Below are 24,698 nucleotides of genomic sequence, written 5' to 3' on the forward strand. Positions count from 1 at the left end.
TTTGTTTTGCAGAAAGAAAAATATTTTTTGAAAAATGACTTATTTTTCAAAAAAAAAAAAAAAAAATTCAGAGAGTCATTTTCATACTTTTTAAGCGGACCCTAAGATTATCAACATGTGAGGACATATTTTAACACACTAATCATTCTTGATATAATTGCATTTTGTATATTTTTGACTAAATACCTACAATGTGATTTTAGCAATAAAATATTAAATATATTAAAATTCAATATTATTGACTTTTGAAAAATGAAAAGGATGTGGATTGGAACGATTTCTTAAAGGTGTTTAGGAATTATGATTTGTAATTGTTTTTGAATTGTCAATAAAGTTGTTCCTTAGAAGCAAAGTGCTGTAAAATTTAAGTGATGTATTAGACAAGCTAGAAAAATATAATCGTTTAACATGTTTCTCCAAAGCTTTTAATGTGTTTGTGAATTAGTACCTAAAAAGTAAGATTTATCTCTACATATCATTAAAATATGATATTTGATTTTTATTCATTATAAAAACAAAATATTTTTAATATGTCATTTTGTATAACTAAATCTTATGTAAATCATATGAATAAGAATCATACTTTACCATGATTTACATGCTCTACTAGGTTAGAATATGAAAACCCTTGAGATTAAAAATTTATTTTTTTAAAAAAAAAATTATATTTTACCTACTTAATCACTCATTTCAAGTTTTAATATAACTATTTTGAACACATATTATAATAATCATTTATTTTTGTCTTGAATTCTACACACGCAAATACGGTAATATGATCCTTTAATAAAATCTATATTATTAAATTGTCACTTTAATACTCCGTATATAATATCATTAAAAGTGATACCAAATTATTTTTATAAATTATAATGAAATGTCTATTTTCAAAATCTTAATTCTTAATGGACCGCTAGCGTGTCCCCACGCTTAATGCGCCACTCTGACGACTCTGATTCACACCATAAATAGCGCTAAATATAATACGAATTATATATACATACACCTTTCCCGAACTCGCATCTTGATTCTCTAAAATTCTCAAAAATGGAGTTTTCACCATCATCATCATCCTTATCGTCTACGGATAAGGTGAAATTCCGAACCAAAGTTTTAAGCAGACACCTAAACCAACAAAGCAGCCACCCTCTGATCCTCGAATCCTCGCCATGCCTCAGCTACGCTCCGCCGGAGCTCTCCGAGAAGCCCGCCGCTTTCGACGTGTTCGAGATGCGGAAGCTGATGGACGGCCACAACTTGCAGGAAAGGGATTGGGTTTATGGTATCATCACCCAGAGCAGGCTTTTCAACCCGAGGGGTAGGGGCGGGAAAGTGTTTGTGGGGGCGGATTATAACCAATCCATGGAGCAGCAGAGAGAGATGACCATGAAGAGAATTGGGTATCTCTTGGATTGTGGGGTTTTTCAGGGATGGCTAACTGGGAAAGGGCCTGAAGCTGAGCTCAGGAAGCTGGCTCTCTTGGAAGTTGTTGCTATTTTTGATCAATCTCTGAGTGTCAAGATTGGTGTCCATTTCATGTTGTGGTATGATTTTCTTTTATTGTTACTGCATTTCATTTCTCTTGATTTCTGATTTTGATTTGAAATTGAACATTCAGGCTTTCTTCTAGCTTTTGCTTATATTTTCAAAAAGTTAGCATTTTTGTAGAAGAAAGAAATATGGGTAGGGACCAAAAGTATTTTGTAGATATTCTTTTCTTTGGTGGTTATGGAACACTTATATATAACATTGGTAGCTTATAATTAGAGGAGCAAATTCCTTACAAGAAATGTGTACACTTAAAGTGATTTATTAGGTTGAGGAGTAGTTGGGGTGTTTAGAGGCATGCCTTCCAAGAAATATAATGTATAGTTCTATTTAAGTTTGGTTGGTTGTAGCTTTTCTGGCAATGCATACTATTGTAGTGTTGATAGATTGCTGAACTTCATTTTTTAATATCATTTCAGGGGTGGAGCTATCCAATTTTTCGGGACAAAACGCCACCATGATAAGTGGTTGTGTGATACTGAAAATTATGTGATTAAAGGTTGCTTTGCAATGACGGAGTTAGGGCATGGCAGCAATGTCTGTAAAAGTAGTTTATATAGTTTCGGTTAATGATGAAAGTCACACCCGTTCTATAATGTTAATAGGATGTTTGCTTTACAAATTTCCCAGGTTCGAGGCATTGAAACAGTCACAACTTATGACTCGAGCACAGGGGAGTTTGTTATAAACACTCCGTGTGAGTCAGCTCAGAAGTACTGGATTGGAGGGGCAGCTAATGTAATCCCACTCTTATCAAAGTCTTTTGCTTCTTCCTAGCTAGTTTAGTCGTTTCTGACCTTATGCTTGTGTGCCAATAATGCTTTAACGCTTCCTTGTAATCCTATTGTAGCATGCAACACATACAGTAGTTTTCTCACAACTTAAGATTGATGGGAAAGATCAAGGAGTCCATGCGTTTATTGCTCAGATCAGAGACACAAATGGTAACATTTGTCCCAACGTTCGTATAACCGACTGTGGTCACAAGATTGGCCTGAATGGGGTTGACAATGGTCGGATATGGTATTTGTTCGTTCAATTTCTATCATGTATTTGCAAGTGTCAATTTTCTTGGCCTGAAGTTTTTCCAAATTCGTTTTTCCAGGTTTGACAATGTGCGCATTCCTAGGGAAAATTTATTGAATTCAGTGGCAGATGTTTCTTCGGATGGGAAATATCTGACTGCGATTAAGGACCCGGACCAGGTAACTTCAATTAAAATAAGTATTGATGCCAACTTGAATGAATATTAACTTAAGAGTTAAGACATCTTGTGTCATGGTTTATATTTCAGCGATTTGGAGCATTCATGGCCCCTTTGACATCTGGACGTGTAACCATATCATCTAGCGCGACTTACTCAGCAAAGGCAAAACAACCTACTTCTTTTCTTTTTAAGCCTTTTCTCTGATTTAATATTTGTGGAAGTGATAGTATTAGAACTTGTATGTAACTGCAGTTTTTTTCTTCATCAGGTAGGAATAACAATCGCCATAAGATACTCCTTAACCAGGAGAGCATTTTCACTTACACCAAATGGACCTGAAGTTTTGTTGCTTGATTACCCAAGTCATCAACGACGACTACTGCCCCTTCTTGCAAAGACGTTAGTGGCTAACTTCTGCTAGATATATGTTGGCATTTTAATTTAGTCATTACCCTTTTTCTTTCTGCTTTTCTTTGATAATTGATATAACAAGTTCGCTTCTGATCTGTTCTTGGTTAACTGAGACTATTGATAACTAACTTAACCCTTGGGGTGTTTGGTAAATGGCTGTTAGTTGATTGGGTTAGTGAGTTTGACTAGTTGATACTTGATAGCATTAGCTGGTGGTAGGAAAGTGTTTGGTAAATTAGCTGTTAGCTGATTACATACAAAATGACTTTCTCAAAAAGTTGATCGAAAAGGCTACTTTGAGCAGCTTTTTGAATTTTAGCATTTTAGAACAATAAGTTGTTGCAAAAAGCTAATTAATCAAACACTCATATTGATTGTTTAACCAAGTCAAAAAGCTAATAGTGGTCAAATAAGCCAAAATTGGCTGATAGGCTAACTATTTTACCAAACAGGGCCCTTGTCTTCCATCATTTTGGTTACAATTCTTTGCCTTCGCTTAAATCTTCACTTTTTTCATGTAAAATCAATACATTGTGCCCCTATTCAAGTCTAAAATTTCTTATTTATGAACATGGTGTTCTTGTGTTGCAGCTATGCCATGAGTTTTGCTGCTAACTACCTGAAAATGATTTATGTAAAGAGGACACCTGAAATATACAAAACCATACATATTGTTTCAAGCGGTTTTAAGGCTATCTTAAGCTGGCATAACATGCGGACACTTCAGGTAGTAGCTGACATCATATTTGCGGTTAAAAGGATTTGTGGAGTCTCCTTTTTAATTCAAATTTTACGCTATAAATTGAATCAGGAATGTAGGGAAGCATGTGGAGGGCAAGGCTTGAAGACCGAGAATCGTATAGGCCAAGCAAAAAGTGAATATGATGTACACTCTACTTTCGAGGGCGACAACAATGTTCTTATGCAACAGGTACAGAACAGTTTTTTTTTTTTTTTTTTTAAATTTGGGATAATATTATCAATTACATATTCAGTTTAAGATTTTAAGTTAATAAAATGATATCGTGGAGCCAGGTTAGCAAGGCACTTCTCGCAGAATATGTTGTGTGCAAAAGCAAGGGCAGGCCATTTAAGGAATTGGGGTTGGAACACATGAACGAATCATCGCCTCCTGTTATACCTTCAAAGCTTTCGAGTGATATCCTAAGGAGCATCCAATTCCAGGTATTAAATTTTCTGTTTTTATTCTACCTCTAGAGAATTCGTTTGCGATATAGACTAGACAGTCTCGTTTTTTCGTTCTCAGAATGACATACTTTGCCTTCGAGAGCGGGACCTTTTGAATCGCTTTGTTGATGAAGTTTCGCAACGCCAAGCACAGGGTGAAAGCAAAGAAAACGCTCTTTTGTTGGTAAGATATATACCTTTCGTGTTTATATATTTCAATTCGTGCATCAATGCTGGCAACGCGTTTTTCCTTTTCTTACCCAGAGCTACCAGCTCGCTGAAGACCTAGGCAGAGCCTTCACAGACCGTGCAATTTACCATACTTTTCTCGAGGCCGAGGCTTCTGCAAACTCTGGTTCGCTAAAGGTACATATCACCTTAAACAACATGGTATTTCTGCTAATGAACACGATTTACAGTTAAAGATAATGGTCTGATCCAGAACTCTCGAGTGATTCGCCTGCCAATTTCCTTGCAGAATATTCTCGGTCTGGTAAGATCAATGTACGCGATGGTTACTTTGGATGAAGATGCTGCATTCCTGCGATACGGTTGCTTAACAACAGATCATGCTAGTGCAGTGAGGGAAGAAATCACAAGGCTTTGCAGTGATCTAAGGCCTCATGCTCTTGCCTTGGTCAATTCCTTCGGCATACCTGATGCTTTCTTGAGCCCCATAGCTTTTAATTGGATTGACTCAAATGCTTGGTCTTCCATTTAGGATAGATAGATAGCTGTTAAGAGTCCCACATTGATAAAATAAGACAGAACATGCTTGGTCTTCCTTTAGGATAGATAGATAGCTGTTAAGAGTCCCACATTGATAAAATAAGACAGAACATGCTTGGTCTTCCATTTAGGATAGATAGATAGCTGTTAAGAGTCCCACATTGATAAAATAAGAGAGAACATATGAATTTAATGATTTATAAAGCTATGGGTTAGACTAGTTAATTTATTGAATTCAATCTTTTAGCGTGATTTGGTTCATGTGTGTTATAGCCCAGTTGATTGACCAAATAAATTTATCCCTGACCGGATAGTAGCATCTTGGCCTAGGATCTCTAAATTACGTTTGTGTAATTTTTTTTTATTTTTTATTTTATACCTCTACTTTGTATCTAAAAAATATATAAATCTCATATGGAGGTGAATTATTTCTATTAATTTTATATGTATTATTTTATTTATAGTGTTTGAATTTAAAATGCTCAAATTCTTTTGACATGAGTTACATATGATGGTATATAATTTAGTACATGTGCTAAAAAGTTGTTTAAGTGGAGCACTTTATAAAAAGGAAAATGCTATGTATAATCATCACTGCCCACTTATGCAAGAAAAAAGTTGTGTGGATTGCTACTATACATCAAAAAGTTGTGTGGATTGCTACTATACATCTCTCATTGCATTGTTTAGTAACTTAGTATCCAAGAGATGTTACAAAATATTATGATATGATATCATGTTTTTTAGTAACATGAGTAATTAAATTTTTACAAGCTAAATTATATTAGTTCTTTTTTAAAAAAATTACAATACTAAAAAAATATTATGTATATTATTATAAATAAAAATGATTTTTTTTTAAATTTAAGTGGAGCGGTTCACTTTAAATAGACAAAGTACAACTACTTTGGACAAATCACCTGTCTAAAGTAAGGGAAACTATCCAAAAGCAACCTTAGCAAGAGGAAGGGTGGATACTCTATCATTTGATTGGCTTAGTAAAGAAGTTAACAAGTTTATGGAGAACGGGCAATTTCATTTTGTTCCGTACATATATGTCTTGCTTACACTTTAATTTTCATTATCGTTTCATCTCTTTTTTGTTGTTTTTCTTTTCTTTACTTTTTTAAAAAATAAATTTATCACCGACTAGATGGCAACACATGCATATAGATGATAGGATCATTTTGGCCAAGAATCTCCAAACGATGTTTGTTTCCTTTCTACGACAGATAATATTAGTACAACACAATCACATTTTTTATAATTTATTTGTTTTTATACTCCTCCTTTGTATTAAAAAAAAAAAAAAAAAAAAAAAAAAAAAAGGAAAATGCTATTTATGATCCTGACTCCTACTTATGCAAGAAAAAAAGTTGTACGGTGTGGATTACTACCATACATCTTTCATTTCCCACTTAGACACTTAGTATCTAAGAAATATCTATAAAATATTATGATATGATGTTTTAATAGCACAGACTGATTTGGGAGAAGAGATTAATGTTCAAATTTCAGTGCTGGTAGGAATTATGTTCAAAATGAACAGATCCTTTGTGATTACTGACATTTGGTCATGTCTATAAAATTATTGAGTCGCAATAATTTATTATCTCTCAAATGCTCTGTGAGGTCGGGAATGAGCTCTCGGGGAAATTCAATTTTTTTTTTTAGAAAGGAAATTCAACCTTTTAGAATTGGAGCTGTGTGACCAGTGGATAATCTCAACATGCCAGAATTGAAGCTCGCGTGTCTGCACGGCTCTCAAGCAGCTGACGTGGCGCTCTGTATTTCGTTCCCACCTAAATATATAATGGAGTGGAGTCTGCTTTCTTAAGTTTCTACAAAGCTGGCTGCTTTATTCGCAATAATGGAGTCTTCACCGTCGTCAACGGAGAAACCGAATTTCCGAGCCAAAGTCCTAAGCGGACACCTAACCCAACAAAACAACCACCCTCCGATCCTCCAATGCTCGCTGTCGGCGTCGCCGTGCCTGAGCTACACCCCGCCGGAGGTCTCCGAGCCAGGCGGCTTGGACGTTTGGGAGATGCGGAAGCTGATGGACGGGCACAACTTGCAGGACAGGGATTGGCTCTATGGCATCATGATCCAGAGCCATCTTTTCAACCCGAGGGAGAGAGGCGGAAAGGTGTTTGTGGCGGCGGATTATAACCAGAATATGGAGCAGCAGAGAGAGATGACGATGAGGAGAATTGGGCATCTCTTAGATTGTGGGGTTTTTAAGGGATGGCTCACTGAAAATGGCCCTGAATCTGAGCTTAGGAAGCTGGCTCTCCTGGATGTTATTGCCCTTTTTGATCACTCTCTCAGTGTCAAACTTGGTGTCCATTTCATTCTCTGGTATATATATGTGTGTGTGTTTCTCAGCTAAGTTCCTCGGAGTTTTGGTGGTTTTGTCACATTTAGTTCTAAACTTTCAAATCGATCTCCCATTTGTGTCTTAAAAAGTAAGGGTAAAAGAGTCTTTTTATGTCCAGCCGGCCGAGCCAAAACAATTGATTTTCATCAAGAATTAGCCCTAATCTCCGGAGATTATGGCTAATTCTTGTGGGTAATCAATTATTTTGGCTCAGCGGGACATAAAAAGACTCATTTGCCCTTACACGATGTAGACGGCGGATGTTTTCATAGATTATGGTTAATTCTTGGGAGAAATCAATTGTTTTGGCTAGGCCCGACATAAAAAGACTATTTTGCCCTTATTTTTCACTGCGCAAACGACAGATGTTAATCAAAGGACTACGGCAGGTTGAAATTCAAAACTCGGAGGATCAGTGGTGATCGATTTGAAAATTTAGGACTAAACGTGGCGAAAATAACGAAATTACCAAACTCGGAGGGGCTTAGATGGCATTAACTCATATATGTTAATTACTTTTTAATTTCTTGCTGATATATAGCTTAAATCAATTGTTTAAGAGTTAACTTCTATTTTCTTTTCTTTTCATTTTTGAAAATGGTACGTGTCAGGGGTGGAGCTATCCAGTTTCTGGGAACAAAGCGCCACCATGATGAGTGGTTGAGGGATACTGAAAATTATGCAGTGAAAGGTTGCTTTGCAATGACAGAGTTGGGGCATGGCAGTAATGTCTGTGAAAGTGGTTTATATATATAGTTCAGTTCTGTCAAATGAAATGAATGTTAATAGGATGTTTGCTCTATGATTTCCCAGGTACGAGGTATTGAAACAGTCACAACGTATGACTCAAGAACAGGAGAGTTTGTTATAAACACTCCATGTGAATCAGCTCAGAAGTACTGGATAGGAGGGGCAGCTAATGTATGTAATACGACTCGATCTTATGTATATATGTTTTAAGTGGTTCTGATCTTATGCTTCTGTGTAAGTAATGGTTTAACACTTGCTATAATAATCGCATTGTATTGTAGCATGCAACACATACAATAGTATTTTCACAACTTAAGATTGACGGGAAAGATCAAGGAGTCCATGCGTTTATTGCTCAGATCAGAGATGCAAATGGTAACATTTGTCCCAACATTCGTATAGCTGACTGTGGTCACAAGATCGGTTTGAATGGAGTTGACAATGGCCGGATATGGTATTAACTCAAAAATGATATTTTTGGTCACGTAACTGCGTAAACATGCCAATTGCCCGTCTTGGCCTAAAGCTTCTCCGAATTCATGTTTCCAGGTTTGACAATGTGCGTGTTCCCCGGGAAAATTTGCTGAATTCAGTGGCAGATGTTTCTCATGATGGCAAGTATCTGACTGCAATTAAGGATCCTGACAGGGTAACCTCAATTAACCTAAGTACCAATGCTAAACTGTGTCTGTCTGTCTTAACTTGTTGTGATCTTCCAGTTCCTTGGCACTGTTTAATGGTTTATGTTTCAGAGATTCGGAGCATTCATGGCGCCTTTGACAACAGGGCGTGTAACCATACCATCCATCGTAACTTACTCAGCAAAGGTGGGCATAGCCATTGCCATAAGATACTCGTTGACAAGGAGAGCATTTTCAGTCACACCAAATGGACCCGAAGTTTTATTGCTCGATTACCCCAGTCATCAAAGACGACTACTCCCTCTTCTTGCAAAGACGTAAGTAGCTGTGTCTGCATTTCTCCTCATTGCCCTTTCCTTTCTGCTTGTGTTGCGTTTTATGTCACAATTTTGGTTCTATACTTGGTTAACCGAGGTTGTTAATAACTAACTAAGCCCTCGTGTTCTTTTGCTGCAGATATGCCATGAGCTTTGCTGCTAACTTCTTGAAAAGGATGTATGTGAAGAGGAAACCTGAAATGATCAAAACCTTACATGTTGTTTCGAGTGCCTTTAAGGCTACCTTAAGCTGGCATAATATGCGAACACTTCAGGTAGTAGCAGACATCATAGTTGTGATCAAAAAAATGTCTTGTGGACTCCATTTTTAACTGTAAATTTATGTCATAAACTGAATCAGGAATGTAGGGAAGCTTGCGGTGGGCAAGGCTTGAAAACTGAAAACCGGATAGGCCAAGCAAAAAGTGAATATGATGTACACTCTACTTTTGAGGGCGACAACAATGTTCTTATGCAACAGGTGCGGAATAGAATTATATTCGCTCTTTCTTTTTGCATATTTCACTGGTTCCCGCAGCCCTCCAGATAAAACTGTTGGGTGTCGGCTGGGTTGGTCGAGTTCAGCCCATGCTCGATTCGAGACGTGACGTTGTGACTTACCATAGAGGGATGTGGTTAAATGGTTAATGTCCACCTACTTATCACCAATTAGTTTTAAGTAGGATCAGAAACTATTCCAACTGAGTCTTGGTTGTTGATCCAGGTTAGCAAGGCGCTTCTTGCAGAATATGTCACATGCAAAAGGAAGGGCAAGGCATTTAAAGGATTGGGATTGGAACACATGAATGAACCTTGTCCTGTTATACCTTCTAAGCTTTCTAGTGATACCCTAGGGAGCATCCAATTCCAGGTAATCAAATTCTATTCTTATCCCCAGCTTTAGATAAAACTGCATATCTGTGTGGCTCATTTTTTTGTTCTCAGAATGACATATTTTGCCTGCGAGAGCGACACCTTCTGAATCTCTTTGCTGCTGAAGTTTCACAACACCAAGCGAGCGGTGAAGGCAAAGAAAATGCATTTTTGTTGGTAAGACACATTAATAATGTCACTCATAGTTTCATGTGTGTCAACAATGATGTTTTGATGTTTTTTCCTTTTCTTATCCAGAGTTACCAGCTGGCTGAAGACTTGGGTAGAGCCTTTGCAGACCGTACAATTTACCATACTTTTGTAAATGCTGAGCCTTCTGTAAACTCCGGTTCGCTAAAGGTACATATCACCTTAAACAACATGGTATTTCTGCTAATGAACACAATTTACAGTTAAAGAATGGTCTGCCCCAGAATTGTCTTGTGATATGGCTACCTATTTCCATGCAGAATATACTCAGTCTCGTAAGATCAATGTATGCTATGGCGATTTTGGACGAAGATGCTGCATTCCTGCGATATGGATGCTTAACGACAGATAATGCTGCTGCAGTTAGGAAAGAAATCGCGACGCTTTGCAGTGAACTAAGACCTCATGCTCTCGCCTTGGTCACTTCCTTTGGCATACCCGATGCTTTCTTGAGCCCCATCGCTTTCAATTGGATCGACTCAAACGCCTGGTCTTCCCTTTAGGATAACCTTTGTTAATGTCTATGATGTTTTTTGGTCATAAATATATGTATAAGATTCCAACTACAAAGTACATGTTCTAGTTAATAAATACGACCAAATGAATGCCATCAGTCTATGTTGCAAAATATGAGCTATATATATTACGCAAATACTTGTTCAGTTGTTCTACATTCCTATCTACATATTTCATGTGCATGTATATATATATATATAGATATAGATAGCGGCTTCCTTTAAAAGAACATATGAAGACCTTGATACAATAGTCGGGTGGGTTGAACTGTAAAACTCGAGTGTACCCGGGGTAGAACGTGATCAGAGTTTCGACATCTGGAATCTGGAAAGACTGCAACAGTACAAAGAGACGGAAAGGCGAAGAAATGCATTCAATGACTAAATAGCGCAGTTTTGGAAAGTAATGCATATATATACAATCGTTTTATATACGGAGATTCTCACCGTTGTCAATGCCAGCTAGCTTTTGCCTTGTTATCGATGCTATTGAAATTTAAAAAACTCTCCAGTCCTTGCTCCAGCTCAAGGACTCTATTTCTGAGGATCTCGACCTCTCTAGCTAGCTCTTCGTCCCGTTGTTTCATTGCCTAGCAATGGAAGAGGGAGTGAGTGGTTTCGAAAGGCAAGAGGAAATGACATATTTCTCCTAGTACAGAACCTTAATGCGTTCAAAATGCACATATTAATGTATTCCCGTTATTTCTTCACAATGGATAGACTATGTAAAACATGAAAAGACAATTACGAAGAAGGGTAATATGGACCTCGATTTCCTGCCTACGCAATCCCTCCTTCCTAGCTTCTGACCGGGCGCTTCTTTGCACCTCTAAGATGACAGCAACTCCTGCAACCTATTTAAACAAGATATCAAGAGATAGTATTGTCAGCATTCTTGATTTATACTAAAATAAAACAAGGGACAAGATAATCATGAAACCAACTAGAGAATGGACCGACAAGCGGGCTTACGAAAGCTTGGATGCCACCAACACCCAAAACCACAATAAAAGATTGAATCCAACCAATAAGCTAGTCTAACTCATGGCCTTATAAACCCCTATTTTATTAATGTGGGACTCTTAACACATCCCCTGCCATAACATTTAAGCCAGAGAAAGGATTTGGTTTCACTCACTAATTGGATAAACTCTAAATCTAGAGCGCAGTTTCAATTTATAGAAACAGGATTGAAGCGATATGCGACACTAGGTTCAAAAGAATATACACTAATTTTCATGAAACCAGCCCGCCCACAATTAGAGTAGGAATCGAGAAATCATCTCTACCGTAAATATAAACAGTTCCCCTAGAAGATCAGCAGCAAGTTGAACAGCCTTTTCTTCATTTAGAGGGCGAATCGCAACATCAATTGCACGTCCATAGATACGCCTTTGCAACTTCGTTGTGAATCTATGATTCGTCTGTGCAGCCAACAAAAAATATATATATATCAGTACACAAGTTTGTTCCCATTTTATCCGTGAAACGGGTCGGATCTTTGATTAACTATGTCAAAGATTTGATCCATTAATTAAAGATCCGAAGCGTCTCACACAAGTGTTACCCAATTCTATAACATTAAGCCTGGCCTGGAAACTGGCAAGAAAGAAAATAAGCATATTCTTCACTGCAAGATTACATTTTTATGAACTTAATCATAGTGTGGTGAAAAATGCAGGCCATTGAAAGCTTAAAGAAACTATTATCAATCTTTTAACAATTACTGTTGTATACAGCATACTGGAAGCTAACTCTACCTCCCCCACAAAACCCTTTTGGCAATTATTTTACAGTAAGCGATAAAAGGGTAAAAACATATTCAAACCCAATTACCCAAACATCATTTCAGTCAAAATAATTCAAACAAAACCAAAACAGCAGCAAATTCAAGAATAAAAATCTCAACTTTAAGAACACAGAAGAAAACCTGGGCAAGATTGATGATGAGTTGCCTGAACTCGGGATGAATGCCGGCCTCTTTCTTGAGGCGTTTGCCGATAGGTTTGCAGAATGTTTTGAGAGCAAGTGAACCCAGCTTCGCTAATGGCAATATCATTGCAAAAAGCTAATAGATATAACTCCAAAAATGTTATCTTTACTTACTACTAACCCAATTCTCAGCCGGAATTTCAAAGAAAAACTTCACTTCGTACTTCGTACACTATATGTGGATGCTTTTCTGGACAGGCAGTGAGGACTTGGGACGATAGTGGTGGTTCCGTGTTTGGCTTTCCGACAGTTTTCCTTGGCAGGGAAAATTGCAAAATGTAAAAAATATATATATAAAGTTATTATAAATGTAAAGGGTAATTCTTGGATTTCTTGGGTATTAATATCGAAATTAGCACAAGTTTTGGGCCCCTGTATAATTATTTGTGTGCGCTCCGGTATGTCACAATCTAGGGATGATAATGTCATAACTCAAAATGGGATAAGGTCCTTCATAATAAACTCAATTATTTCTACTTTTATATGAATATATGTTTCAAAAATTACACTCCAATTTCGAGAGTCCTTACCACTCTTAAATTTGACAAAGAAATATTGCGTACTTCATTTCTTGGCGACTACTATCAACCAAGTTGAATCAATTTATCAGCCAACAAAGTTAAGTTATCAACTTATTTTGAATGATCAATCAGTTAAACTTTGCTCATAAAGTGAAATCTGGCTTAGATTTCATATGTACTTTCGTTTAACTTCGTTTAACATCGCTTAAGACTATAACTATGTTTGGTAACATAGTTAGCTTATCAGTCAATTTTGACTTATTTGACCAGTATTAGTTGTTTGACTGGATTAAACAATCAATATGAGTGTTTGATTAATTAGCTTTTTATGACAACTTATTACTCCTAAATGTTAAAATTCAAAAAACAGCTCAAAACAACTTTTTGGGAATGTCATTTTTCATGTAATCAGCTGTCAACTAATGCTATCAACTAGTCAAAACCACTAACCCAATTAGCTAACAACTATTTATCAAACACCCCATATATTTTGATAGGGATTGAGTACAATCAGTAGTTCAGTACCGATGTGGATACAATGGATAGGGGTAATGATTGACACACTTGGCACACCTATAATGTAATATGTATAAAAACTCCTTCATTGTGATTGTGATGTGCAATTACATACAAATATTGAGATGGATATATTCAAATGGTGCATCACCTTTGGGCTATGTAAACGTGGCACGCAAAAAGAATATGATACCACAAAAGCACCTTTGTCCCCATATAGAATCTAATTCCGAATTGGTAACCCAGAACACAGCCCAAGAGTTAAGAAAAGCAAAGGTTTTGAATTACATATTCCACTGTTCATTATAGTTTCAGAAGGTAAACAAGTACGAGGAAGATCATACAATATTCTACAAAGAGTTTGATAATAAAGAAGCAGCTAAATATAAATGGAAATGACGATGAAAAGACAGAAATCTGATAGGCTTTCATCCTTGAGCCGATTCCTATAACACCAGATTAACAAAGCATGCTTCCTCTTCATCATCCATCACCTGGGGTTATTGCAGCAGATCAAAAGGAGCCCACCTGCTCAGAATCCTACTTTGAACTCACTTCTCCCTCTCACAGTGAAGGAATCTCTCCATTTTTGTTGTCGAGATTCATTGGCCTCCCAGAAGATGATTGTTCATCCTCGTTGTTGGCCGATGGAGCTTAGCAAGCTCCACCAACTTCTGCATATTGCTACAAATTAGTTCACTAGTATAACAAATTTCTTCAACTTCGGTGGGTATGCAACTACTTCATAATAATTCATAATTGAAGTATGTGCTCCATCTCAACTAAAAGCCTAAGCTGATAATTGGATTGCACATTAATGGTTATATGCTCAACACATATTACCTACATTATATGAGTCAGGTGTTTGGCTACGCGTCATGGGTCGGTGGTTAATAGAAGAAGAACAAGTTGGTTCCCCTATGGTGAAGGGAAGGCAGAACGAGGGAGAAGTTGGAGGAAGAAACTTCCCTTTGGATTTTATTCAGATAAAAATAAGGGTGAACAAGAAACCTAATGGTATTTGAATATCACAGGTGAATACTTTCGGAGATATGCCAGTGAATTCTTGGGACGAAAGCTCGGGGAATCAAGAATGGCAATACATCAACACTGAAGGTGCCATATTGTTGGGAGCCCAACATATCATTACTCAAAAAACCAGACATACCCATGGACCCCACCACAACGAGCATACTTACACCTTCTGTTAAGTTTGGATCTCAAAATCATTGGAGTGAGGATGAACTGAAATACAAGGTAAGGAAACTGGAAAAGGAAGGTCAAGCAGAGATATGGAAAGAGGTTGTCAAATAAATTTTTTTCCTTTTTTGGTTTTTAACAAAAATATGAAGGAAACTTTTACTTATGTACTAAGGGGTTCATTAAAAAACGGTTATTTATCTACACATTGACGTCCAAATCCTGAAATCCTCAATAACAAAGGATGAACAGAAAGAGCATCAACAGCAGCATTGATTCGATTATCAAAATTGCTGTGAAGTCATCATGAATATTTCCAGAATAAAAACTTCTTTTAGTTAGTATTGATCTCGTGACATCAGCCTCACCGCATTCTCCTAAATACCAACATAGTTATAACTTATATAAAACATAAAGGCCTTAAATAATAGTTTTCTGGGCATTGTAAGCAATATAGCAAAGAAACTCCATGTACCACCAAAGTTCCATTGACTCCTCAAACTCCAACATCTTAGTACAACAGTAACAACTAATGTACACTATCAATTAATCATAAACTCATTTGAAACAACACCAAACATGCACAGGCAAGTATAGTTACAATGATTTCCATGCATATCAGCTTCTTAATGCATCAGTTTTTAGAAAAAGATTCGATCTTTCACCCAAAGAAACCTTGTCGCATGCAGTAAAAATTCAGATTCAACATTGCCAAAAGTATAAAACTTCATGGGATGAAAGGGACACAAAGATGATGATATTTTGCTGCAAAAAAAATTAATTTCCATACAAGAGAACCGGAAAGCATACCATATGATGCTATCATCCACTTGATCTGGGCCGAGCCCCGCCGGAACGGGGACGGTTCATGAAGATCGCAGACTCAGCTTCACCGCCGACCATCGTTCTCTCATACCCGCCGCCCGATTTAGGCCTGCCGTTCTCCCCGTAAGCATTCGGCGACGACCCAATGTTTCCCGGACGATGCGGCCCGCCGCTGCCCCTTCCACCCGTCACGGGCTTCTCTTCGCGGCCCACAAATCCAGGTCTAAGATGAGGCGGCACGAACCGGTCAGACTTCGGCAACGGGGACTGCAAAGGCGAGGTGGAGGTCACCGGAGGCGAAGAAATATTCGGACCAGACCCCGTTCGTCCCTGGGGACGGAGAGAAATGGAGTCCGAGTCGGGGACGGATCGGGCTTTCTCCGGGGGCGGAGATGAAAACGACGTATCTGGGCCCTGAAACTTGATTGGATTGGTCTGGGGTTGAGGTATGGAGATGGGTTTGGGCGTGGGGCGGCTCAGGACAAGCATATGGCCATGGATTCGAGAGTTGGAAATAGCAGTCTTGTTGGAAGTCGGAGACGAAGAAGACGCAGAGTTGGGTCTATGGGCGGAGGTCGTTTTCTTTTCGTAGATGTCGTTGAAGTTAAGAGAGGTGTATTTATTGGTTCTTGCCATCCACCACCGTCGTTGCCGCCACCGCGTAATAGAGGAGGAATATGGAGGAGATAAAAATGGATCGCCGGAGTTTTGGGGAAAGAAGAAGACGACGAAGATTACGGTAGTAATAATAATACGGAGTAAATAATAATGAAATGCAAATGGGTTAACCCGATATAACCTTCAATTTTCTATTTGGGCTCAAATGGGCTTAAGATAATGGATTAATGCAAAGTTCTTTGGTTAAAACTAGTCTGGCCCTATTCAAGTAGGCCCAAACAAAAGTCTTATCAATTTGTCCCAAGTAATCAAGTATGGTGGTATGGGCAATTTATACGGAGTATTATCGAACAAGGTCCACATAGCATTATAGACTCTATATCGAAACGGCGGAGTACATAATTCATACTCGTAACGTACATAATTTCATAACATAAGACGCAAAAAATCATAACATAAAACACATACACATGTTATATATTTACTTATTTTTCAAATATGATTTAGGTACATAATTTGTGTTTATAAGCACGGAATTTCACAACATAAAACACAAAAATTCATAACATAAGACACAATTATTAATTTGATTCATGTACAAAATTTCATAACACAACACACACACACACAACCAAAACACATAATACATACACATGAACCAAGATCTATAATGCAGTGTGAACCCTGGTCTATGGTATAGGTTAGGGTGTTATGTATTTTTATTTTTATTTTTTTACTTCGGATAATAGTCAAATAAATTATTTAATTGGAAAATATAATTTGATTTAAAAAATGCAATTGAACTATTGTGCAATCAAAAATATTAAGGTGCATTAATTAACTAAAGAGATGAATACATATAACAGGGCGTTTGGTTGGAGGGAGGGAATTATGTGGAAAAGAAATTGTAATTCCATGGGAGTTGAATTACTGGAAATAAAGTGGGAATTTAAATTCCAGTGTTTGGTTGACAGGAATAGAATTACTGAGAATTTCAATTCCAATGTTTGGTATACATGGGAATTGAAAGGGAATAAGTAGTATAAAGTCAAAAATGTTCATTATTGTTGTTAGACATTAATTTTGGGTTAAAAAAGGAAGGGGTAATTTTGACTCATCACTATCTTTTTTCCCCAGGAATTAAAATACCAGGGGGACATGGGATTTTAATTCCATGAAAATGGGAGAATTGCAATTCCCTCCAACCAAACTACGGAATTTAATGGTCTTGGGAATTAGGTGGGAATTAAGTGGGAAGGAAATTTAAAATCCCTCCAACCAAATGCCCTGTAATTTCATAAAACAAGTGTGTTGGTGAGTCGGTGACTGTTGCACACAATTTAGCACGTTAACATTGCACCGGCAGCACCGCTAAGAGATTCGATTAAGGATGGAAATGGGGCAATGTAGGGAGTATACTCCCCGTTCATGTCCTCGTTCTAGTGACCCCGATGTTGTTCTCATTCCCGTTCTCGCGAGAAGTTAGACGGAGCGACAGAAAATTACACATATATTCCACATCATCGTTTTCGTTACTCGAAAATTTTTCCATCTTCATTTATGTCGAAGCTGAGAACGGGACAAATTGTCATCCCTAGATCCAATAACATTTTTTTGAAAGATAGATCCAATAACTTTATTTTTTGCTAATATGAAATATGTTTTTCATCAACCATGATTACACTATATGAAGAGGCAACCAAAGTTACAAATTTTGACAACCATAATACATGTCTCTTAACGAAAGAGCTCGACTAAAAAAATATTGATAAAAATGAAACTTATGACTTTATGAGGGAGTTATCTTTTTCAAACTTCATTATTAATTGTTTGTGATTTAACTTCTCCCAATTGTTTGTCATTTAACTCTATATGGGAAAAGTGATTGCAAGAAGATAAGTGGGTGCCTAACAAAACTATATACACTACAATGATAAACAACCAAAAGTAGTTGTTGTGTTCTTAGTTGAAACCTTGTTGTTCTTAGGTGGGTCTGTTCTGTGGTATATCTCACATGCCAAATAATGCCAGTCTGTCCATTATACATACACCACAGTTTTCATTTTATATATCATTAATAATATTTTGTCTGTGTGCTGTGTAGTGTGTAGTAGGTGACGCTGGAACTACAGCTAGACTTCAATGGATATACATTGTTTGGTACGTTAAGTCAATCATAATTTCAAATTTAATTATCAACTCTAGGTAGACCATTCTCCAAAAAAAAAAAAAAAAAAAAGTGTAAGCAACTAAGCATATTTTAAAATAAGAAAAAAATTACTTGTTCGATTATTATCGGTTCAGACTTCATACCAGGGCATAAATAAATAATGTCAATCTAATAAAATAAAATGAGTCAAGTACCTCGAGTCCCTACTTATTGTTGTTCAGAGTCTCAATTCTGACCTACCTCGTTTTACCTTTTGGACGTGGAGTTATTATAATCGTCTATATATATATATTGTTACTGATAAACATTTTCAATGAAAAAAATCATTCTATATCATAAACCTTATAAATTTATAATCTAATGCATAAGGCTGGCCTTATCCCAACAAAGATGTCACTTTCAAAGTGACATGGAAAAAAAAAAAAAAAAAAGTTGTAATGCTTACATGGCTAGCAACCTTGTTATTTTAGCAAGTTTGCTAATGACAACTTTTCCTGTTATTTGGTAGCAAAAACTGCGGTGCCCATACTTTTTTATATTTTTTATTAGTTATTTTATTATTATATTTATAACTAGTAAGTTATTCGTGCGTTGCACGGGTTAATTTTTTATTATATATTTAAATAATAAAATTAAAGTTGAAGATATAAATAATTATAATATATAAGATCAATGCAAAAGTATAAATAATATATGAATCGTTTGATTGCATTTATTTTAAAAAATTTGATATGTAATATGATTTATATAAATATATTATTATTATTATTATTATTATTATTAAAATAAATATGGGAAAAAGGTGAAATAATTTTAAAAAAATATTGATATGATTTTTTTATTATAAAGATAATTTTATTATCATTTAAGTATGTAGTCTTTAATTACTTTCATTTCACTTCCGGCCTTAATTTTTTATTTTCCATTATTAGCTTAATTATAATTATTTCCTTATTTTACTTGATTCCTTAATTTCATTTTTAGCTTAATTATAACTAATTCCTTAATTAGTATAATAATAAAAGGAAAGAAACCACTACCTAATAATAATATTATAGTACATTAAATTTATACTTTTTTATTAATTATTTTATTATTATTGTATTTATAATATAATAGGAAAGTAGCTAGATCACTTTTGAAATTGAAAAATATCGTAGAGATATAAAGAAAATAATTAAGGAATTATAATTTTAATAATGTGAAAGTGTGATTCATTTTTTAAATTTAGAAAGTATTACGAATAGTCTAAACAAGTAAACATGATCGAACTCACATTGTCACGTCCTTACAGCTAACTTGGAGGGCCCTTACATCCTCGGAAGGGCCAATAAAAGCTGAGAAATGTGTAGTGGACTAAGAGCATCCATATTGGTTGGGGATAATTGGGGGATAATGTAAGAGTGATTAGGAAAGAGAATGTGGGAGGGTAGAGAAAAAAAAAGAAAAAATAAAACAAAAAAAAAATAAAAATAAAAAAAATTAAAGTTATCAGACGCGTCAGGCGCGCCGACTGGCGCGCCTGACGCGCCACCGGGCACGTGCAGTGCACGCGCCCGGCCTTCCTCTTGGACTGCGCGATACGCGCAGTCCGTGCGTTAGATGCTTGCTTCACTTTTTTTTTTTTTTTTTTTTTTCCTGCCATTCTCCCTTCATTTGCAGGAGAACTATTTTGCTATTCTTTCCTCTCCACATCAATTATTCTTTTCAACATGAGAGAATTAATCTTACATTATCCCCATATTATTCATTGGTGTGGTTGCTCTAAGTGTCATACATTATTCATAAGGCAACTTGTCTAGGTTTGACTGTTTTAATGTTTACCATTCATTAATTAGTTGATTCAACTTAGATAATGGGTTTGCATTATTTGTATTATCCAGCAAATATTAAAAATTTTAAACCCATATATAATTTATTAATTAATTAGTGTCAGTCTATTGTTTCTCATAAAATATACTCCCTATAATTTTGTTCTGATTCAAATCCATTGCCAGCTCATTCCAACAAATTAATAAAGCGCATGCTCTTCCCATACATAGTTTATATATATCGTTCCTCTCTTCCTTCTCCTCCACCATCACCGCCGCCGCCACCGCGACCATCACCGCCGCCATTACCGCCGCCGGCACTCTCTAGTATAGGCCAAGAATGGCTAAAGCTGCTGTTTCTTTCATTGTTCTATCATTTTTGTTGGTGGGGTTGGCTGAGGTGAAAGCCCAAGCTCCGGCGCCGTCCCCCGGCGGGCCAGTGGACATCTTCGCCGTGTTGAAAAAGGCCGGCGGGCAATTTGGCATCTTCATCAAGTTCCTGAACACTACCCAAGTGGGGAACCAGGTCAACATCCAAGTCAACAGCCCCACTGATGGGATGACTGTGTTTGCCCCCACTGATAATGCCTTCAACAATCTCCCTTCCGGCACCCTCAACAAGCTCTCCGACCAGCAGAAAATCTTGCTCATTCAGTACCATGTTATCCCTAAATTCTACTCCTTTGAAGATCTTCAGACCGTCAGCAACCCCGTCAGAACTCAGGCTAACGGGCCAGATGGTAACATATTTATTCTGTGATAATGTTACTAAAAAGATTAAATCCAACCAATTAGCTAGTCTAACTCATAACCTTATAAACCATATGTTCTTTAACAGGAAAGACATACGGGCTGAACTTCACCGGCCAGAACAACCAAGTGAACGTGTCTTCCGGGGCGGTGGAGACTCAAGTTTATAACCCTTTGAGAAAAGACCCTCCGTTGGCTGTTTATCAGGTTGATAAGGTTTTGGTGCCGCTGGACTTCACTGCCGATCATCCGGCGGCGAAGGCTCCCACCGGATCCGCCTCATCTACGCCTGCCGGCAAGAGCAACGACGGGAAGAATGCGACGGCAGCCAAAGAGCCGTCTCCTGCTCCAAACGGTGCCGGAAAGATGAGCTTGGAGCTGGGTTTGGTTACTGGAATCTTGGTGTTTTGTATGGGATTGCTTTCTTGAGGAGATAAGATGGATATGCATGTACGTTATTGATTATTCTGTATGTTTGTTCTTGTAGAACATTATTTAATTTCATCATTGTTTTCTTTTTATCTATTCATCTTCTTCTTCCATAGCTCTTTTGTCTATACTCTCCCCAGTGGACCATATACTTTTGCATCTTCCATGCTTCTGATTTGATGGCGACTAACACAACGTTTTGTTCCATTCCTACAAACAAAATTTAAGGTGTTTTTGTTTCATGGGTTTTTATATAAAGAATAATAATCAAAATTATAATTAGTATGCAATACGTACAAAGCCCGAGGTACAGGCCCAGAATGATAGCCCAAATACAAAGAATAAGGCCCACATGGTAGGCTATAACTAACTATGCTAGTGGTAGGAATCGAACCCAGGTAGCTGGGTTGAAAGTATAGATCAAGACCACTAAACCGTAGTGCTTGTCGTGTCTGAGTTGCCCCTTGCTAAGGTTTCAGGATCCCTATTTATAGCATGGCTCCCCACACCTTTCCCTGTCCACGTGTCCCATGCAATCCATCCCCACTCCCCCATTTATCGCTACGCAAGCGGACACGTTCACCATACTTCCAGGACTCCCGCGCATACCACCCTGGTCCACCATGCTCGGCGTAGCCGCCCAGCACCCCCTCGGGAAGGGGGGGGGGGTGCCGTTGACAATCTGGGGGGCGCACTGCCCCCATTGGCCGCGCCTCGGCCTGAGGTGGCCGGCGGGACCCGTCGCCGGCGGGACCCGTCGCCGGCCGGCCAATGGCCGGCCATAGTCGGTGGTGGAGGCTGTCATGCCCGCATATATAGGTTATATATTATTGCCGCGCCTCAATAAACAATAGTTGATGTGGGCTGGTGGGATGGTGCACGACTATTGTGTTGGAGGGCGTGGGTTTGAACCCTGTTGACAGCGTTCATGCCATTTTACTCTGGTGCCACCTATCTGCCCCTTCCCTGGGCGCTGCCGGCACGACTGGTGGCGCACCGCCCCCGCTGGCCACTCCTTGCCGCCGGGGGTCCGGCCGGCCACCCCGCCGGTCGGTTCTTGCCCGGAAATGTCTTCTCTTTTTTTTTTTTGGGCCACCACGCCCCCTTGTCTTCTTAGCCCAATAGGACTTGGGTCAACCTCCTATCATCACCACCCCCACTTGGGTCAATACTATGCCAATAAAATGGACCCTTGGGTCCCATATCCCCATCAGATTTGATTATCTTTTAATTAAAAACTTTATTCTTTAATTAAAAATGGGTCGTATCATCCTATCATATCTTATTGGTAATTTGAATTTAAAGTTTGGATTAATATTTTTAGATTTTTGTTTTGATTTTTTTGTTCATGCTTTGGATGTCATTATATTAAGATTAATTATTTTGATTTGTTGTTTTTTATATTTTTAAAACATTTATTTTCAATTATAGGATTATACATAACTAAATTTCTCAACTACTAAAATATAAAGAACCAATAACATCTCCACTGAGGCTCAAACTCTTAATAACCTTCCAAATGGAAGTCCAACCTGGGTACCATTAGACCACATAGTCTTGGTTATTATGACATGTATTTAATTCCCTTTTTAATTATAATTCCCATGTGTGAGCAAAACACACCCTTATTGTGAAATAAGAGCTTATTACACTCTTAGCCATCCCCATTGACTTCTTCTCTTTAAAGTTTTTGAAGGGTTATTTTGTCAAAGGAAAAAAAAAAAAAAAAGCAGCTTGTTTGGGTTGTCGTCGATCACTTGGTAATCACCAAACTTTTCTCATTTGTCAAAGCTAACAAAAAAAAAAAAAATCAAAATTAAGTTGTACTACTATTATTTACGAGAAAAAGTTCACAATCACTATTCAAATGTATGTTATGAATGAAACATGTCTTGTAATACTAATCATAGTTGATGAACTCAAACTAAGAATGTCAATATACAGCTATCACTATTGTTGCTCTCATAGCAACTATATGGAATATGGCATTCAATAGAAATTAAAATTGAGTAAAACTAGTGTCATCTAGTCAAATAATTGAATTTTTTTCACTAGTAAGTTTAATTAGGACAATATTACCAATATTGGATATTGATGAAGCCCATTGCCAATTCGCAAGGCCAATTAGATGTCCATAAGGCATGCATACAGTAATAACTTCTGTCAATAGAATTCAATAGTCAATTACATTTAGGGCGTTGTAAACTTGAAAAATGACTTTTACAAAATATTTTTTAGGTTTCTAGTGTTTGGCAAGATGGGAAAAAATGAGGTCAATGAAAAATAATGCATTAGTCGAATAAAAATAGGTATATTTTGAAAAAGTCATTTTTTAAGGAATGCACATATAAAATATTTTGGGCATAATTTATGACAGGTCGGCCCGCCAAGCATGTGGCCTAGAGTTCATGTAACTATAGCCCACCCTACGCGAGTTGGTGGGTCCATCTTAAAAAAAAAAAAAAAAAATCAAAGTTCAAATATTAACATTGTGAATTTACAATCCAACTATAAAGTACAATAAAAATTAATATTAATTCAATGTTCAAACAAAATAAATAAAGTCTACAAAAAATATTATTTTTTGTATTTAAAATTTTAAAAAATAACATTTTTAAAATGTTATTATTATTATTATTATTATTATATATATATATATATATATATATATATATATATATATATAATGTTACACAGCAAGCCATCGTTCTGCCTTGCTGTGTAACATATATATGTACATTTATTTATTTTTATTAGGGCCTAGGTTACGGGTCTTAACGGGTCAGGCCCATTAGGCCTGCTATTTTGCAGGCCTTTTTTTTGGGTGGCTTTAACCTGCGAAATTTATAATATAGTATACGTTCAAAACGGATAATGAGTAAATGAGATATTGATTTTCAAAGTTGATCCATTTGAGTTGGAAAATGAAGTATATAATTCTGTTCATTTTCCAGAAAATGAACCGAACACAAAAAGACAGTTTTCGTTGTGCAGCCAAACACCGAAAAGAAAAATGCTTTCTGGAAAAAATGACTCATTTTTTATAAAATATTTTTCAAAAGTCATTCACTTTCCAAACGGAGCCTAAACTTCATAT

General features: G+C 37.0%; 5 protein-coding genes across 8 annotated transcripts; 3 read left to right on the top strand and 2 right to left on the bottom strand.

Moving 5' to 3' along the window:
- Positions 1–989: 989 nt before the first annotated feature.
- LOC109167772 (acyl-coenzyme A oxidase 3, peroxisomal-like) lies at positions 990–10,882 on the top strand. Of its 2 annotated transcripts, XM_019316879.1 has the most exons (14): positions 990–1,544; positions 1,968–2,085; positions 2,179–2,286; positions 2,399–2,571; positions 2,654–2,753; positions 2,843–2,917; positions 3,024–3,154; positions 3,758–3,893; positions 3,978–4,097; positions 4,202–4,351; positions 4,434–4,538; positions 4,619–4,720; positions 4,833–5,077; positions 10,764–10,882. In XM_019316879.1, the coding sequence occupies exons 1-13, from the start codon at positions 1,048–1,050 to the stop codon at positions 5,073–5,075; spliced, it is 2,058 nt and encodes a 685-aa protein (XP_019172424.1). In that variant the 5' UTR covers positions 990–1,047; the 3' UTR covers positions 5,076–5,077; positions 10,764–10,882. The 2 variants fall into 2 exon arrangements, with proteins under 2 accessions (XP_019172424.1, XP_019172423.1); XM_019316878.1 differs by lacking the exon at positions 10,764–10,882 and having other exon boundaries at positions 4,833–5,298.
- LOC109167798 (acyl-coenzyme A oxidase 3, peroxisomal-like) lies at positions 6,920–10,884 on the top strand. The gene is made up of 12 exons (XM_019316881.1): positions 6,920–7,444; positions 8,075–8,192; positions 8,277–8,384; positions 8,495–8,667; positions 8,763–8,862; positions 8,966–9,171; positions 9,311–9,446; positions 9,533–9,652; positions 9,896–10,042; positions 10,117–10,221; positions 10,303–10,404; positions 10,515–10,884. The coding sequence occupies exons 1-12, from the start codon at positions 6,954–6,956 to the stop codon at positions 10,755–10,757; spliced, it is 2,049 nt and encodes a 682-aa protein (XP_019172426.1). The 5' UTR covers positions 6,920–6,953; the 3' UTR covers positions 10,758–10,884.
- LOC109167808 (OPA3-like protein) lies at positions 10,873–13,083 on the bottom strand. Of its 2 annotated transcripts, none has more exons than XM_019316895.1 (5): positions 12,700–13,083; positions 12,059–12,193; positions 11,537–11,623; positions 11,217–11,359; positions 10,873–11,094 (listed from the first exon to the last, which is right to left on the bottom strand). In XM_019316895.1, exons 1-4 carry the CDS (start codon positions 12,826–12,828, stop codon positions 11,222–11,224), a joined length of 489 nt encoding a protein of 162 aa, XP_019172440.1. In that variant the 5' UTR covers positions 12,829–13,083; the 3' UTR covers positions 10,873–11,094; positions 11,217–11,221. The 2 variants fall into 2 exon arrangements, with proteins under 2 accessions (XP_019172440.1, XP_019172433.1); XM_019316888.1 differs by having other exon boundaries at positions 10,873–11,103.
- Positions 13,084–14,032: 949 nt separating this feature from the next.
- On the bottom strand, positions 14,033–16,580 carry LOC109167887 (translation initiation factor IF-2-like). The gene is made up of 2 exons (XM_019316958.1): positions 15,809–16,580; positions 14,033–14,472 (listed from the first exon to the last, which is right to left on the bottom strand). Exon 1 carries the CDS (start codon positions 16,457–16,459, stop codon positions 15,821–15,823), a length of 639 nt encoding a protein of 212 aa, XP_019172503.1. The 5' UTR covers positions 16,460–16,580; the 3' UTR covers positions 14,033–14,472; positions 15,809–15,820.
- A 4,020-nt stretch (positions 16,581–20,600) lies between these two features.
- On the top strand, positions 20,601–21,716 carry LOC109167880 (fasciclin-like arabinogalactan protein 9). 2 transcript variants are annotated; one of them, XM_019316954.1, is made up of 2 exons: positions 20,601–21,166; positions 21,265–21,716. In XM_019316954.1, the coding sequence occupies exons 1-2, from the start codon at positions 20,763–20,765 to the stop codon at positions 21,599–21,601; spliced, it is 741 nt and encodes a 246-aa protein (XP_019172499.1). In that variant the 5' UTR covers positions 20,601–20,762; the 3' UTR covers positions 21,602–21,716. The 2 variants fall into 2 exon arrangements, with proteins under 2 accessions (XP_019172499.1, XP_019172497.1); XM_019316952.1 differs by having other exon boundaries at positions 20,608–21,162; positions 21,261–21,716.
- The last annotated feature ends 2,982 nt before the right edge of the window (positions 21,717–24,698 follow it).

The sequence above is a fragment of the Ipomoea nil genome, unplaced genomic scaffold (assembly GCF_001879475.1).
Source record: "Ipomoea nil cultivar Tokyo-kokei standard unplaced genomic scaffold, Asagao_1.1 scaffold0317, whole genome shotgun sequence".
NCBI classification, from domain to species: domain Eukaryota; kingdom Viridiplantae; phylum Streptophyta; class Magnoliopsida; order Solanales; family Convolvulaceae; genus Ipomoea; species Ipomoea nil.